Here is a 15482-nt window from a genome sequence, read left to right as displayed (position 1 = left end):
TCAAACTATTTTATTAATGGAGTTACATATTTCATATTCAAGTTCCCTATCCCATTCCTGTCACCTAAGCAAAATCTCTTGGGAATGGTACATCTGAAACAATGACTAGATACATACATCTTTTTGTCAATTTTCCAAGACAGTGACTCTCAGTGTTCTAGTAAGAACTGTTTATCCAGTCCAGTCCCCTACAGGGAATGGGGTAAGGAAGCTGGGAGAGCCTAGCTGCCAGTATTCTGAATTCTGCTCATGTTTTAAGCCACGATTTACTGAAAACCTTATGTTTAGATATTAATAATGGCATCAACACTGTAAAAAATTCAAGAAAATTAAGATGATCACAGTTGTCAAAAGGAAGAGCGGAAAGAGGAAGGGCTGCAGCACCCACCTCCTTGTGTAGCACGTGGGTACATGCCATCGGATGCAGCTCGCTGGGCTGGACGAGTTTCTGGCACATTAGACACAGTTTACAGGTGGCTGGAGCCTGCACAGCAGAGGAGGGACCGTCAAAAGAGGGAGGAACCTCTGGGTCTCCTGGCCTTTTATGCCCATGATTCTATCTACAATTTCCACGTAGCAAAGAGATTTTACACCACAGAAAGAAAAGTTCAAATACAGAGTACTTGCATTTTCCCACCCTGGGCTACCAACAACCCAGCTGAGGAGATAATGGTTTCTTCCTGCACGCCACCTATAAATCCACTCCCTCCTCACCACCCCCAGCTTCTCCAACATCCCAGTTTTCAAAGAAAAGAGTCTTACATGTGAAGACCTCCCAGGATATGAAACTTGGGCAGAAGGCAAGAACATTGGGGTACTGATTTGGGCGAGTGGAGCAGGGTACAGGGCCCGGATCCGACCAAGTGGCTGTGGGCAGAAACGTTGTCAGAGTGAGGCAGGAATGTCTGCGTAACAGGGCGTTACCAAAAGGAAATCATTCATTTCTCAGCCCGGTGAAGGAAGAAAGCAGGCCAGACACCCCTGGCTGCAATGCTGCTTCTCACCCCAAATTTTTCTGAAATCTGCCTCTTGCTTCAACATCTCAACAGGTCTGCTGCTGCTGCTAAGTCGCTTCAGTCGTGTCCGACTCTGTGCGACCCCATAGACGGCAGCCCACCGGGCTCCCCCGCCCCTGGGATTCTCCAGGCAAGAACACCGGAGTGGGTTGCCATTTCCTTCACAGGTCGGAGATCCCACCAAATAGCTTTTCTTACCTGAGTACTTGCCGCCACCCGCTCATGCTCTGCCAGTCGCGCGGCTACCAGCTGGATCAGCTCCTCCATGGTCAGACCTGCCATGGTCGTACGTGCTGTCTTGATTTGCTGAAGAATGTTGGTCATCTGAGCCCTAAGAAAGAGAGATATTGAGGGGGAGAAATTTTGTGCTACTTTCATGGGGAATATCTATGAAACCTCTCCTATTTTAACCCATAAATATTTCTCTGGAAAACACTTTTTAAATTAATCCTTAAAAACACTTACTTATTGCATTGTGGGAACCGAGTCAGCAACTTCTCCAGAATCTTCTCCAGTTTGTCTACTGGTTGGGGCCGGGGAGTTTCAGTAGAAGCCTTAACACCACCCAAGCCTGGGGGAGGCGGGATGGAGGCAGCAGGGGGCACGTGCGGACCATGGGGGCCGACAAGGGAACCCAAGCTGGGGCTATTTCTCCCATGGGAGCCAGGAAGGGGTGGGGAAGGCTGGTTGGGCTGGGAAAGGGCAGGGTTCAGGATTGGGAAAGACAAGGACCGGGGATCTGCACTGGGCATAACCATGGGCATCGTGACCTGCCCAATGGAGAAGGGCATCCGAGGAGCCAGAGAGGGACTGGGCTGAAACACCTGAAGCATGAAGTCTGTCTGCAGAAGGGAAGAGGTGGAAGATGAGAGGGAGAGAAAGAAAACAGAAGTTTAGGCAACTGAAATCAGTAAGCAACTCTTTCTTGTACCAAATAAGGACATCCAATACCTTTATAAAAACAAAGGAAAGATTCTAGGCTCTGCCACCAACATGAAAAAGTAGACTCGCCAGAGCCAGCGTGCTTACCTCTGATGGGGGTGGAGGCAGGGTTGGGGTAGGGATCTGAGGAAGGCTGCTCAGCTTGGCTCCATTCCTCACGAGCTGGATATGATTATTAAATTGGTCCTAGGAAACAGAGAAGAGCAAGCGTTATCCTTTACTGCTGAGCAGAGTGAGGCTCTCTATAAAGAGACCAGCATCCTGTATCAGGAAGACAAGAGGAGTGGTAGAACAGGCCCTAGGGCAATGCAAGTGGTCCTGCCCTGTGGCCAGGAGTGTGCAAGCACAGATGAACTCCAGCTCAACAATCACCCATCACTACACTTACCCGAACATTCTTTTTCATTATCCGAACTCCATTCAGTCTTGTCTCCCACTCCTGTTTGGAACGAACTGTCTCTAGTGTTGGGGGAGTTGACCTTTCAAGAAACCAACAGTGATTTACAGAATTAGAGAGAGTCCCACTCCTAATTCTCTCAGATAGCAGAAGAATAGCTAGAGAGAAGGGCCTGCAGAGAAGAGGTTGGAGCAGATACAGGAGAAGGCCATGGTCCTAAGTTGACTGCTTCACTTTAACTCCAGCATCATGGAAGCCAAGTACTGGAGAAAGAGGACCCACCACAGAGAGAGGGCTCTCATCTGGCTGAAAATGCCACAGGGGTCTCCAGACTTCATGGCAGAAAGAGGATAAATGACTGTATAAGAAACATATCTCCAAAGACATTTGTTACACTTGAAAGAGTAAGAGATACTGTTTATCCAATTCAAAATTATAAAAGAAAAAGGACAAAACTATAAAACTGTAGAAAGAGAAGAGCCAGAGAGTGTGGAAGTTTAGAAAATGGAAAGAGAAATCACTGAACAAAATACTGTCACACAAAGATGATTTGCCGTGAAGACAGAACACGTGCCAGACTAGCTGGCCGAGGGTTTCAAAGCCCTAAAAAGAAATGCCCCCCAAAACACAAAACTGCAGGGCCATTAAAACCCTAGAAACAGAAGGTACTTACTTGAGGTAAGTAAGGTGTAGCTCTGCCTCTTTTTCTGCTTCTTCTAGTTTCAATACCAGCAACTCTTTCCGACTCTCTAATGATAAGATCTAAGGAAATCACACACACACACACACACACACACACACACACACATACATGCTTTATTAATTTTACACACACAAAGCTACCCCTAGATAGTTAAAACAATGTTTAATGGCTCTATGGTAGCATATTTATATGGTTTGGTATATAACCCCATACTAAAAGTATGTACCACCTGGAAGCCCCAAATCCAGACCTTCAACACAGTGGCTCTTCTCACCTCTGCCTTCCAGGCCCGTTCTGTCTCTTCCATAATGTTCCGATTTATTTCACCATCTTGATTCTTGAGTCTATCCAGTTCCATTTCCCACACTTCTCTGTAAGATAAGAAACAAATGGAGATGTGAACATTTCTACTTTCAAATGTAAAGTGTTCATACAATTTCAGACCACTTTAAACATTATTTGTATTTATCTATAGTTAACACTTAAGACTGATAAAGTCAACTCGTATAATAGATACAACTAGGAGGGCATATTCTTCTTTAACCTATATATGTTGTCCTCCCCAAATAAACTTCCTGCCAGAGGAAGAATTCTCTAATAGTTAGACAAAGGTTTATAGTTAGATGTATTCTCCTCATATAGCTAATATTCCTCAAGTGAAAAAATATACGAAGAGTTAGAATCCTCTTACCATAAGAATATGTGGAATACGTTGTGGGGTCAATCAAGGATCCATTTAGCCTACTAGATACTCTTTGACAATGGGATAATTGTAGGAAAACATGTTCGCTGCCTTCTGTGAATGACGTTATTCTGAAAGATTATAAGTGTTCATCCAATACCTCTAACTTTCACTAAGTCATTTGTCAACTACGGTTAACACTTACATTAGAAAAAGTCTCTTACTATGTCAGTGGGGGGCATCCCACAAATTCACACACAAAAATCTTTTCCTTTGGGCATGTGGCAACATTATCTCATGGGGATCCAGTAAGACAAAAATACTAGCAACCACAACAAAAATGGTTAAGGAATTCTTTAACAGTCATAGAAAAGGTCAGCCTTATCATGCGTTCACTAGCCTGTAAGATACGTATCTGATTTCATTTCATTAAGAGGTACTAACTGTAACCCATGCTAGGAAAAAAAAAAAATCAGTTGGCCATAACAGATGGTCAAAAAATTCCTTGGTAGAACAGAAACCAATGAGTATGTTTTAACTCTTTAAATGCTTGGTTTAATTTCTCTCAAGTCCCATGCTGCTGTTATTTTGCATAACCAGTTTAAGGAATCAATGGTTCAAATGAATAAATCCTACCAGATCATACAAGTCTGACTTGCTGCAGGTCCCAAGATGTTTGCATTTTGCATAATTTAAAATTTTAATTTTGCTTTTGGTCATGTAAATAATACAGATTATAAAAAGTTAGGAAAATACAAAACAGAGCCTACTGGTTCAAAAAGATAACATGTACCCCAAAGTTCAGAGCAGCACTATTTACAATAGCCAAGACATCGATGCAACCTAAGTGTCCTCCACTGACGGATGGATAAAGAAGATATGGTTTATATATACAAAGGATATTAGTCAGTCATAAAAGAGAATGAAATAATGTTATCTGCAGCAACATGGATGGACCTAGAGGTTATCAAAATAAGTGAAGTAAGTCAGAGAAATGATACCACTTATATGTGGAATCTAAAAAAATGATAAAAATGAACTTATTTACAAAACAGAAACAGACTCACAGAGACAGAAAACAAACTTATGGTTATCAAAGGGGAAGGGGGAGGGGCTGATAAATTAGGAGCCTAAGATTAACAGGTACACACTACTTTATACAAAACAGATAAACAACAAGGTCCTACTATATAGCAAAGGGAACTATATTCAATATCTTATAATCATCTATAATGGAAAAGAATCTGAAAAGAATATACATACATATATATGTAAAATACATTATAAATCAACTATACTTCAATTAAAAAGCAGAGTCTCACAGACTTCATGAACGAGCTTATAGTTGTCTAGGGGGAAGGGATAGTTAGGGAGTTTGGGATGAACTGTACACACTGCTACACTTAAAACGGATAACCAACAAGAACCCACTGTATAGCACAGGGAACTCTGCTCAATGTTATGTGGTAGCCTGGATGGGAGGGGAGTTTGGGGAAGAATGGATATATGTAGATGTATGGCTGAGTCCCTTTGCTATTCACTTGAAACTATCATAACATTGTTTGTTAATTGGCTATATCCCAATACAAAATAAAAAGTTAAAAAAAGAGAGAGAGAGTGTCTAATACAGATGTCCCAACTCTTCTACTTACTGCTTGAATGACCCTTGATAAGTTAATCTTTCTAAGGCTCAGTTTCTTCATCTGAAAAATGAGTAGAATCTACGTCATAGGACTGATGGGAGAGTTCACTGAGGAAACACACATGAAGAATTTAACAGGGTGCTTAGCACATGGAAACATTCAACAGATTGCTCTACAACTGCAACTGCTCTATTCACAAAAAATCACTATTATATGTCTTTCCAGTCTTTTAAAATAAATATTTGTGTGTGTGTGTATATGTATATATATATATATATATATATATATGTTGTTGTTATTTAGTCACTAAGTCATGTCTGACTCTTGCAACCCCATGGACTGTAGCCCGTCAGACTCCTCCTCTGCCCCTGGGATTTCCCAGGCATGAATACCTGAGTGGGTTGCCATTTACTTCTCCAGAGGATCTTCCTGATTCAGGGACAGAATCTACCTGCATTGGCAGGTGGATTCTTTACTGCTAAGCCACCAGGGAAGCTCATATATATAGATATGTAACATATAATTCCATTACATACTTTTTCAAACAAAACCTGTGATTCTATGTTATTTTCATTCTATTTTTCCATATCATTAAAATATTCTTCAAAAATGTGATTTTAAAATAACTATCTATTATACATATATCTCATTTATTTAGGTATTCTCATTTTTTAATTTCACAATTATAAATATTATAACGAGCATCTGTACATGTGTACTAACATAGGTTGATGATAAAAGTAATGTATTTAGATTTGAGAGGGAGTTTCTTATAGCAGTTAAGAGCATAGCTCACAGCTCAAACCCAGACCTTATTACTATCTATACAACCTCTGGCAAGCTACTTAATATTTCTGTGTCTTATTTTCCTTGAGTAAAATGGAGATAATAAAATCATCTACCTTCCACATAGGGCTATTATGCAGATTAAATGAGTTAATACATGTAAAACAGAACAGTTTCTGACATATCAGATCAGATCAGATCAGTCGCTCAGTCGTGTCTGACTCTTTGCGACCCCATGAATCGCAGCACGCCAGGCCTCCCTGTCCATCACCAATTCCCAGAGTTCACTGAGACTCATGTCCATCGAGTCATTGATGCCATCCAGCCATCTCATCCTCTGTCATCTCCTTCTCCTCCTGCCCCCAATCCCTCCCAGCATCAGAGTCTTTTCCAATGAGTCAACTCTTCGCATGAGGTGGCCAAAGTACTGGAGTTTCAGCTTTAGCATCATTCCTTCCAAAGAAATCCCAGGGCTGATCTCCTTCAGAATGGACTGGTGGGATCTCCTTGCAGTCCAAGGGACTCTCAAGAGTCTTCTCCAACACCACAGTTCAAAAGCATCAATTCTTCGGTGCTCAGCCTTCTTCACAGTCCAACTCTCACATCCATACATGACCACAGGAAAAACCATAGCCTTGACTAGATGAACATTTGTTGGCAAAGTAATGTCTCTGCTTTTGAACACGCTATCTAGATTGGTCATAACTTTCCTTCCAAGGAGTAAGCGTCTTTTAATTTCATGGCTGCAGTCACCATCTGCAGTGATTTTGGAGCCCAGAAAAATAAAGTCTCACACTGTTTCCACTGTTTCCCCATCTATTTCCCATGAAGTGATGGGACCGGATGCCATGATCTTCGTTTTCTGAATGTTGAGCTTTAAGCCAACTTTTTCACTCTCCACTTTCACTTTCATCAAGAGGCTTTTGAGTTCCTCTTTGCTTTCTGCCATAAGGGTGGTGTCATCTGCATATCTGAGGTTATTGATATTTCTCCCGGCAATCTTACATATAGTAAGAACTTAATAAATGTTAGTTATCGTTTGGATGTTAGAGCATCTTCCTTCAGAGAAACTAAAATATATGAATACATAGTTCCCACCACAAGTGAAGAGAAGCAGATGCTAAGTGTCTTGTAAAGTAACATAGAGACAGAACTAAAAATTAAGATCTTGGGTCCTCAGCCCAAATACTCTCCTTTCAGAATATATTATACTCCAAACAAGGCAAAAGCAAACAAAACAAATACTGGTGGATGAGGTTAATACAGACAGGAGTTGGTTGTCCTGAATTTGAGGTAGGTTATGAAGTCCTTTTCTCTGAACTGAAGCTATTGAGTTGGCCAAGAAGTTCATTCAAGTTTTTCCATACAATCGTACAGAAAAACCTAAACAAACTTGCTGGCCAATCCACTAATACAAACCAATACAGAATGTATGAGTCAGACAAAAACAGAAAAAAAATTTTACCCTGAGATGTAAAGCAAACTTGTTTATGAGACTAGAATCCTTACGTGATTTAATTTAACTCAACATCTGCTAAGCAGCCTACAAAGTGCTGCTGCTGCTGCTGCTAAATCACTCAGTCATGTCCGACTCTGTGCGACCCCATAGACGGCAGCCCACCAGGCTCCCCCGTCTCTGGGATTCTCCAGGCAAGAACACTGGAGTGGGTTGCCATTTCCTTCTCCAATACATGAAAGTGAAAAGTGAAAGTGAAGTCGCTCAGTGGTGTCTGACTCTTAGCGACCCCATGGACTGCAGCCCACCAAGCTCCTCCATCCATGGGATTTTCCAGGCAAAAGTACTAGAGTGGGGTGCCATCTCCTTCTCTGACAAAGTGCTAGGAAAGCGAAAAGAAAGTGTGAGTCACTCAGTTATGTCTGACTCTGAGACCCCATGAATTTCTGCTAAAAGCTGGGGATAAAAGGATGCCTAGTTCCTGCCCTCAAGCAGCTCACAATTCAGTAATTATCCAAGTGAACAAAAGGAACAGGAAATTCTGGACAGATCAAATAACATGTGCAAAGGCCAAAGAGAACGAGAGCACCAAGCTGAGGAAAGAGTCCAGGTAGGCAAGGAGTATATAAGTAGTCCAGGCTGGGATACAGATGAGAGTGTCCCTGGCATAGAGATGGCAGTATGAGCCCTAAGAAAGGAAGAAATAACCTGGAACAGCAGTTTGAAAACTACAGTTCACAGTCCCCAAAACCCTTTGAGGGCCTGATCTATGGAGCAAAATTAATTTCATGATAACACTAAATTCATTTGCTTTTTTCACTTTCATGCTTTCATGAGTCTACAGTGGAGTTTTCCTGATGCTACACAGCATGTAATGATATCATCACTCTAGCGGCTAGTGGAGTATATGTTTCTGTAGTCTAATGTTTTCTAGCATTTTCTAAGGTAGTAGGCTTAGGATATAATTCAAGTTTCTTTCCTCCTTAGTACTTCTGTTTGGGCTCTTATAATTATCTTCAGTTATACTTGCTGTAATCTCATTATTATCCAATAAATCATTACTGTAAAATTTTAAAGTTCTCCACACATCAGGCAGAAACAAGTACTTTTTGTTATTTTGCTTTGCAATAATACTTTTTAAATTTGGGGGAAACTCTTCTTAATTTTTCAGTTCAGTTCAGTTGCTTCGTTGTGTCCGACTCTTTGCAACCCAAGGACTGCAGCATGTCAGGCTTCCCTCTCCATCACCAGCTCCAGGAGCCTGCTCAAACTCATATCCAACGAGTCGGTGATGCCATCCAACCATCTCATCCTCTGTCATCCCCTTCACCTCCTGCCTTCAATCTTTCCCAGCATCAGGGTCTTTTCGAATGACCCAGTTCTTCACATCAGATGGCCAAAATATTGGAGCTTCAGCATCAGTCCTCCCAATGAATATTTAGGACTGATTTCCTTTAGGATGGACTGGTTGGATCTCCTTGCAGTCCAAGGGACTCTCAAGAGTCTTCTCCAACACCATAGTTCAAAAGCATCAATTCTTCAGTGCTCAACTTTCTTTATGGTCCAACTCTCACATCCATACGTGACTACTGGAAAAACCATAGCTTTGACTATACAGACCTTTATTGGTAAAGTAATGTCTCTGCTTTTTAATCTGCTGTCTAGGTTTGTCATAGGTTTTTTCCAAGAAGCAAGCATCTTTTAATTTCATGGCTGCAGTCACCATCTGCAGTGATTTTGGAGCCCCCAAAAATAAAGTCTGTCACTGTTTCCATCGTTTCTCCATATATTTACCATGAAATAATGGGACCGGATGCCATGATCTTAGCTTTTTGATTGTTGAGTTTTAAGCCAGCTTTTTCACTCTCCTCTTAACTTTCATCAAGAGGCTCTTTAGTTCCTCTTTGCTTTCTGCCATAAGTGAGTGAAAGTAGCTCAGTCGTGTCCGACTCCATGGACTGTATAGTCCATGGAATTCTCCAGGCCAGAATACTGGACTGGGTGGCCTTTACCTTTTCCGGGGGATCTTCCCAACCCAGGGATCGAACCCAGGTCTCCCACATTGCAGGCGCATTCTTTACCAGCTGAGCCCAAGGGAAGCCCAAGAATTCTGGAGTGGGTAGCCTATCCCTTCTCCAGTGGATATCTTGACCCAGGAATTGAATCAGGGTCTCCTCCATTGCAGGCGGATTATTTACCAACTGAGCTATCAGGGAAGCTCTTCTGTCATAAGGGTGGCAGAAATTTTTAAATTATATCTAATGTGTATTATTTTAGAATTTATTTTTTCTAAAATAAAAGAAAATTTATTTGTAATTTTTCATTTATTTTTAAGAATAAATCATTGACTCCAGAATTCCCTGGCAATCCAGTGATTAGAATTCTGCACTTTGACTGCTGAGGGCATAGCTTCAATCCCTGGTTGGGGAACTAAAATTCTGCAAGCTGCCTGGTACAGCCAAAAAATTAAAATAGAAAAAAAAAATCATGGACTCAAAACAGGGAGATTAGAAAACTTACTTTCTCAACCCACATCTGCAATACATACATTTAAAGATTGCCAAAATAAATGTAACTGGCCTAGAGTCTCTGACTCATGGAAAGGAAGAATCTACTCCAAAAAAAACTGGGCAAAATTATATATAAGAAACCACAGTATGATAAGAGCCATTTTTCTTTCTCTTGACTTTATAGATGTTAACAATTTAGCTAACTGTATCTTAAGCAACAGAACATTTTCTAATTATATTATGCCAGTTAAGTTACAGTGACATTTTGAGATCAATCATTCGGAATTTAAAGTAGTTGAATATTTTAAATGCAGATGTAATGAATCTTTACAATTCTTAAAGATTGTTAACACCTTTCAATCTAGAAATGAGAAAGTCATTGAACTATCTTAGGGTAAGTGACTGAACCTCCTTACCTGGAGAAGCACAACTTGGTACAGCTGACATTGCTACATGCCTGCTGAATGAAGTCAGTAAAATAAATCATGGCAGTGCCCCTCTTTTAATGATATACTTTTAATTCACCAAATTAAAGATTCTGCTGCAAATCTGAAGACTTGATTACTATCTCATCTGCAGAACTAGAATTTTACTTTACAAACAGATGAATCCATAGACAAGATTAGACCTGCCATTTTCTTTATATTCTTCTAGCACTGGCACCAGTTAATCACTGACAGTGATGTCGTGTATGAATTCTTAGTAACAAACACAAGTGATGCTGACATAATCCAAGATGAATATAACTGTTTTGAATCTCATGGTTTATCTTAGAACAACTGTGCAGACACTTACTTTGCACTTACTAGTATGAAAATTACAGTGGATACAAACATTGGCACCATATACAAATGAAGTCAGTGGCATCAAATTACACTACTAGTCATTGTATTCTTTGCTGCCACACAGGCAGTTGGGAGACGGGCAGTTTTACTTCAGGATGCCTTGACAAAGCCATCAAAAGTAATAATTTTATTAAATCTCAACCTTAAACACATATATTTTTAATATTCTGTTTATGAAATGCTACATGCCGAAATACTACAGTTGTCTTGAGGAAAAGCACATGTGAGCCTGTTTGAGTCGAACCAGCCTCTTTTTTCATGTAAAATCATTTTTACTTCAAAGAACAGCTGACATGCTCTTGAAAATGAAAAACACTTGTTATTTCAAAGGAAACAACTGACAGTGTTTGTTGCCAACAATAACATTTGAGCTTTCAGAAAAAATTTAAAATTTTTGGAAAGTCTACATGGGCCACTGGGAGCTTGAAGGCTTCCATTACTTACTCTGATGAGATGAAAAGTGACATAAACAAATGTGATTCTTTAAATATTGTGTATTAAAATGTATTAATACTTGGAAGAGCTGCATAACTTTGAACCAGTATTTTCCAAACTATCAATGTAGTTTTCACCAGTTCAACTGTAGGACCTACCTGGAACCCCAGAGTTGGTATAAAGATTATTTTCAGCTGAAGACATTTCAGGTTCAACAGATGCAGAAAAAAGCTTCCTCAGAGCTTTCTCTAGCTAACAGCAGCAACTTCTGGGAAATAACGCTGTCATAAATTCCTCTTCAAGGCAGATCTACTCCCAGAAGAAAGAATGCAAATAAAATCTACCCAAATCCCTTCTCTGGAGGGAATTTCATGGCCCTGAAGGAGATGGAAAAACCATTCATACCTATATATATATTATCACAAATTTAGAACTACCGCTTGTTCTCCTGAAATCTCATTTATCTTTCCCCAAATCCAAAACCTGTCCTTTCTCCCCACTTTTAAGAAGTCTTTTGTTTTCCCATAAGCCCCAGATTCTAATCATTCCTTTGAGCTAGTGATCCCTGAGTTCTCCCACTGTATGCATGCTGCATGTATAAACTGGGTTTTTTCCTCCTGTTACTGTCTTTTGTCAGTTTAATTCACAGTCCTTAGAAACTGAAACTACTAGGGTAGAAGGATAAGGTTTTCCTCCCCAAATCAAAATAGTTAAAGATCCATTCAAAGTGCAAGTAAAGACAGTAAATTTTAATGTAACAGTACAAAATCACTGATGTGCTTTCAGATTCCACAATGCAACGCAACTGTAAGAAACTACCAGCTGTCGAGCTGTGGAGCACTATCAAAGGAGAATAGCCACAATTATCTAAAAAGGCTATTGGGACTTTCCTGATGGTCCACTGGTTAGGTCTCTGCACTCTGGTCCAGGTTTGATTCTGGTCGGGGAACTAGATCCCACATACCACAACTGAAAAAAAAAAAGACCCTGCATGCATCAGCTAAAAAGAAAAATGCCACACGCTGCAGTGAAGACCCCATGTGCTCTCTAGTGCAAACAAATAAACAAATACAAACAAACATTAAAAAGACTATTACAACAGCCCTTGCTTTTCCAACTGCACACCTGTGTATCACCAGACTTTCTTCCTATACTTTAACCAAAACAACATATTGCAATAGAGAAGTAGATAGGATTAAAGAGGCTTACAAAAATATAAACAATGTCATTCTTCTAACTAAATTGATATTTGCTTTTTGGATTAGGCATAGATTTCTTGGAACACAAAACACAGGAACCACAAAAGAAAAAAAAAGGTAACCTGGACTTCATCAAAATTTAAACTTTTGGAAATAAAAGGAATCCAAATTGGAAAGGAAAGAGGTAAAACTGTCCCTGTCGGCTGATAACATGACACTATACACAGAAAAGGCTTCCCTGGTGGCTCAGATTGTAAAGCATCTGCCTGCAATGCAGGAGACCTGGGTTCGCTCCCTGGGTTGTGAAGACCCCTGGAGAAGGAAATGGCACCCCACTCCAGTACCCTTGCCTGGAAAATCCCATGGACAGAGGAGCCTGGTAGGCTACAGTCCATGGGGTCACAAAGAGTCAGACACAACTGAGCGACTTCACTCACTCACTCATACAGAGAAAATCCTAAGGACATCACCAAAAAACTTCTAGAGCTCATCAATGAATTTGGTAAAGTTGCAGGATATAAAATTAATATACAGAAATCTGTTGTGTTTCTATACACTAACAAGGAACTATCAGAAAGAGAAATTAAGGAAACAATCCCATTTATTACCATTAAATCAAAAAGCTAAAATACCTAGGAATAGGCCTACCTGCGGAGGGTAAAGACCTGTACTCTGAAAACAATAAGACACTGATGAAAGAAACTGAAGACAACACAGATGGAAAGATATACCGTGTTCTCGGACTGGAAGAATCAGTATTGTTAAAAATGACCATGATATCCAAGGCAATCTATAGATTCAATGTAATCTCTATCAAAATACCTAAAGGCATTTTTCACAGAACTAAGACAAAAATTTTTAAATTTGTATCGAAATTCAAAAGACATCAAATAGCCAAAACAATCTTGAGAAAGAAGGTTAGAGCTGGAGGAATCACACTACCTGACCTCAGATTATACTGCAAAGCTACAGTAATTAAAATATTAAGGCACTGGCACAAAAACAGACACACAGATCAATGGAATAGGATAGAGAGCCCAGAAATAAACTCAGGCACCTATGGCCAATTAACCAAACAAGAAGGCAAGAACATACAGTGAAGAAGACAGTCTCTTCAATAAGGGGTGCTGGGAAAACTGGAGAGCTACACGTAAAAGAATGAAATAAGAACTTTCTCTAACACCATACACACAAAATCAACTCAAAATGCATTAGAGACCTAAATGTAAGACTGGATACTATAAAACTCCTGCAGGAAAACACAGGCAGAACACTGTATGACATAAATTGTAGCAATATTTCTCTGGATCCATCTACTAAGGAAATAAAAGTAGAAATAAACAAATAGGACCTAATTAAATTTAAAAACAAAGGAAAGCACCAACAAAATGAAAAGATAATCTACTGAATGAAGAAAATATCTGCAAATGATATAATTGATAAAGGATTAATATATCCAACACACATAAACAGCTCATACAACTCAACATCAAAACAAACATTAAAAGATGGTCAAAAGAAAAGACAATTTTCCTAAAAGAAAATGCATATGGCCAACAGGCCCAGGGAAAGATGTTCAACACTGTTAATCATAAGAGAAATGCAAATCAAAACCACAGTGAGATATTACTTTACACCTGTGAGAATGGCTATCATCGAAAAGAACACAAATAATGGGGTGTGGAGAGAAGGGGACTCTCATACACTGTCGGTGGGAATGTAAATTAGTGCAGCCACTGTGGAAAACAGTATAGAAATTTCTCAAAAAACTAAAAACACAACTATCATATGGTCCAACAATTCCACGTCTGTGAATATAACCAAAAAAAAAAAAACATGAAACAAAACCAGAAAACCCCACAAATTCAAAAAGATATGTGCACCTCAATGTTCAAGGCAGCATTATTTACAACTGCCAAGACATGGGAGCAACCCAAGTGTCCACTGACAGATGAATAGATAGAGAAGATGTGGTATATATATACAATGAATACATTCAGCCATAAAGAAGAAAGAAATGTTGCCATTTGAAGCAACATGTCTGGACCTGGAGGGCACTATGCTAAGTAAAATAAGTTAGGCAGAGGCAAATACTGTACAATATGTGGATTCTAAAAAATACAACAAACTAATGAATATAACAAAGTTAGAAGACTCACAGATATAGGGAACAAACCAGTGGTTACCAGTGGTGGGTGGCAATACAAGGGTGGGGAAGTAGAGGCACAACTACCGAGTGTGAGGTAAGCTGGGAGGATGTATAAACAACACAAGGAATACAGACAAATATTTTGTAGTAAGTGTAAATGAAGGAAAATTATATAAAAGTAATTATTTTTTAAATTAAATGTTTGCATTTCAAAAGATACTGTTACAAAATGCAAAGAAAGGCAAGTTATATACTGGGAGAAAATATTTGTAAAACACAGATAAAAGGACTTGTACTAAGAATTCTCAATAAGAAAACATGTCTTTTGGGTTTTTTTTTAGAAAACATGTTTTTAAATGGGTAAAATGTTCAAACACTTCTCCAAAAAAGAACAACAAATGGCAGATGAAGACATGAAAAGATGTTCACATCAACAGTCATTAGGAAAAGGCAAAATAAAACCACAACAAGATACTATTAAACACTTACCAGAATGGCTAAAACTAAAAAGACTGATAACACCAAGTACTGGTGAGGATATGGAGTAACCAAAACACTATGCATTGCTGCTGGGCATGCAAAACAGCAAAGCAACATTGGAAAACCATTTACCAGTTTCTTATAAAGTCAAGCCAACACATGGTCCAGCAATCCCACTCCTATTTACTCAAGAGAAAACATGCTCACATAAAGACTTGCACTTGAGTATTCAGAGCAGC

At 39.5% G+C, this 15482-nt stretch overlaps 1 protein-coding gene across 3 annotated transcripts in view; it reads right to left on the bottom strand.

Annotated features, from left to right (window-relative positions):
- The window catches only part of RNF214 (ring finger protein 214), a 50986-nt gene that overhangs the window by 8482 nt on the left and 27022 nt on the right, over window positions 1-15482 (bottom strand). For all 3 annotated transcript variants that reach the window (XM_005215867.5, XM_024975540.2, NM_001206820.1), the window contains 8 exon segments: window positions 3333-3429; window positions 3029-3117; window positions 2347-2437; window positions 2046-2144; window positions 1482-1858; window positions 1215-1347; window positions 763-867; window positions 389-484 (listed from right to left, as the gene is read on the bottom strand). In XM_005215867.5, the coding sequence (XP_005215924.1) occupies window positions 389-484; window positions 763-867; window positions 1215-1347; window positions 1482-1858; window positions 2046-2144; window positions 2347-2437; window positions 3029-3117; window positions 3333-3429 (1087 nt within the window).

The sequence above is a fragment of the Bos taurus genome, chromosome 15, assembly GCF_002263795.3.
Source record: "Bos taurus isolate L1 Dominette 01449 registration number 42190680 breed Hereford chromosome 15, ARS-UCD2.0, whole genome shotgun sequence".
NCBI classification, from domain to species: Eukaryota; Metazoa; Chordata; class Mammalia; order Artiodactyla; family Bovidae; genus Bos; species Bos taurus.
Note: the sequence above shows the minus strand (reverse complement) of the source record. Positions and strands in the feature narration are given on the sequence as shown.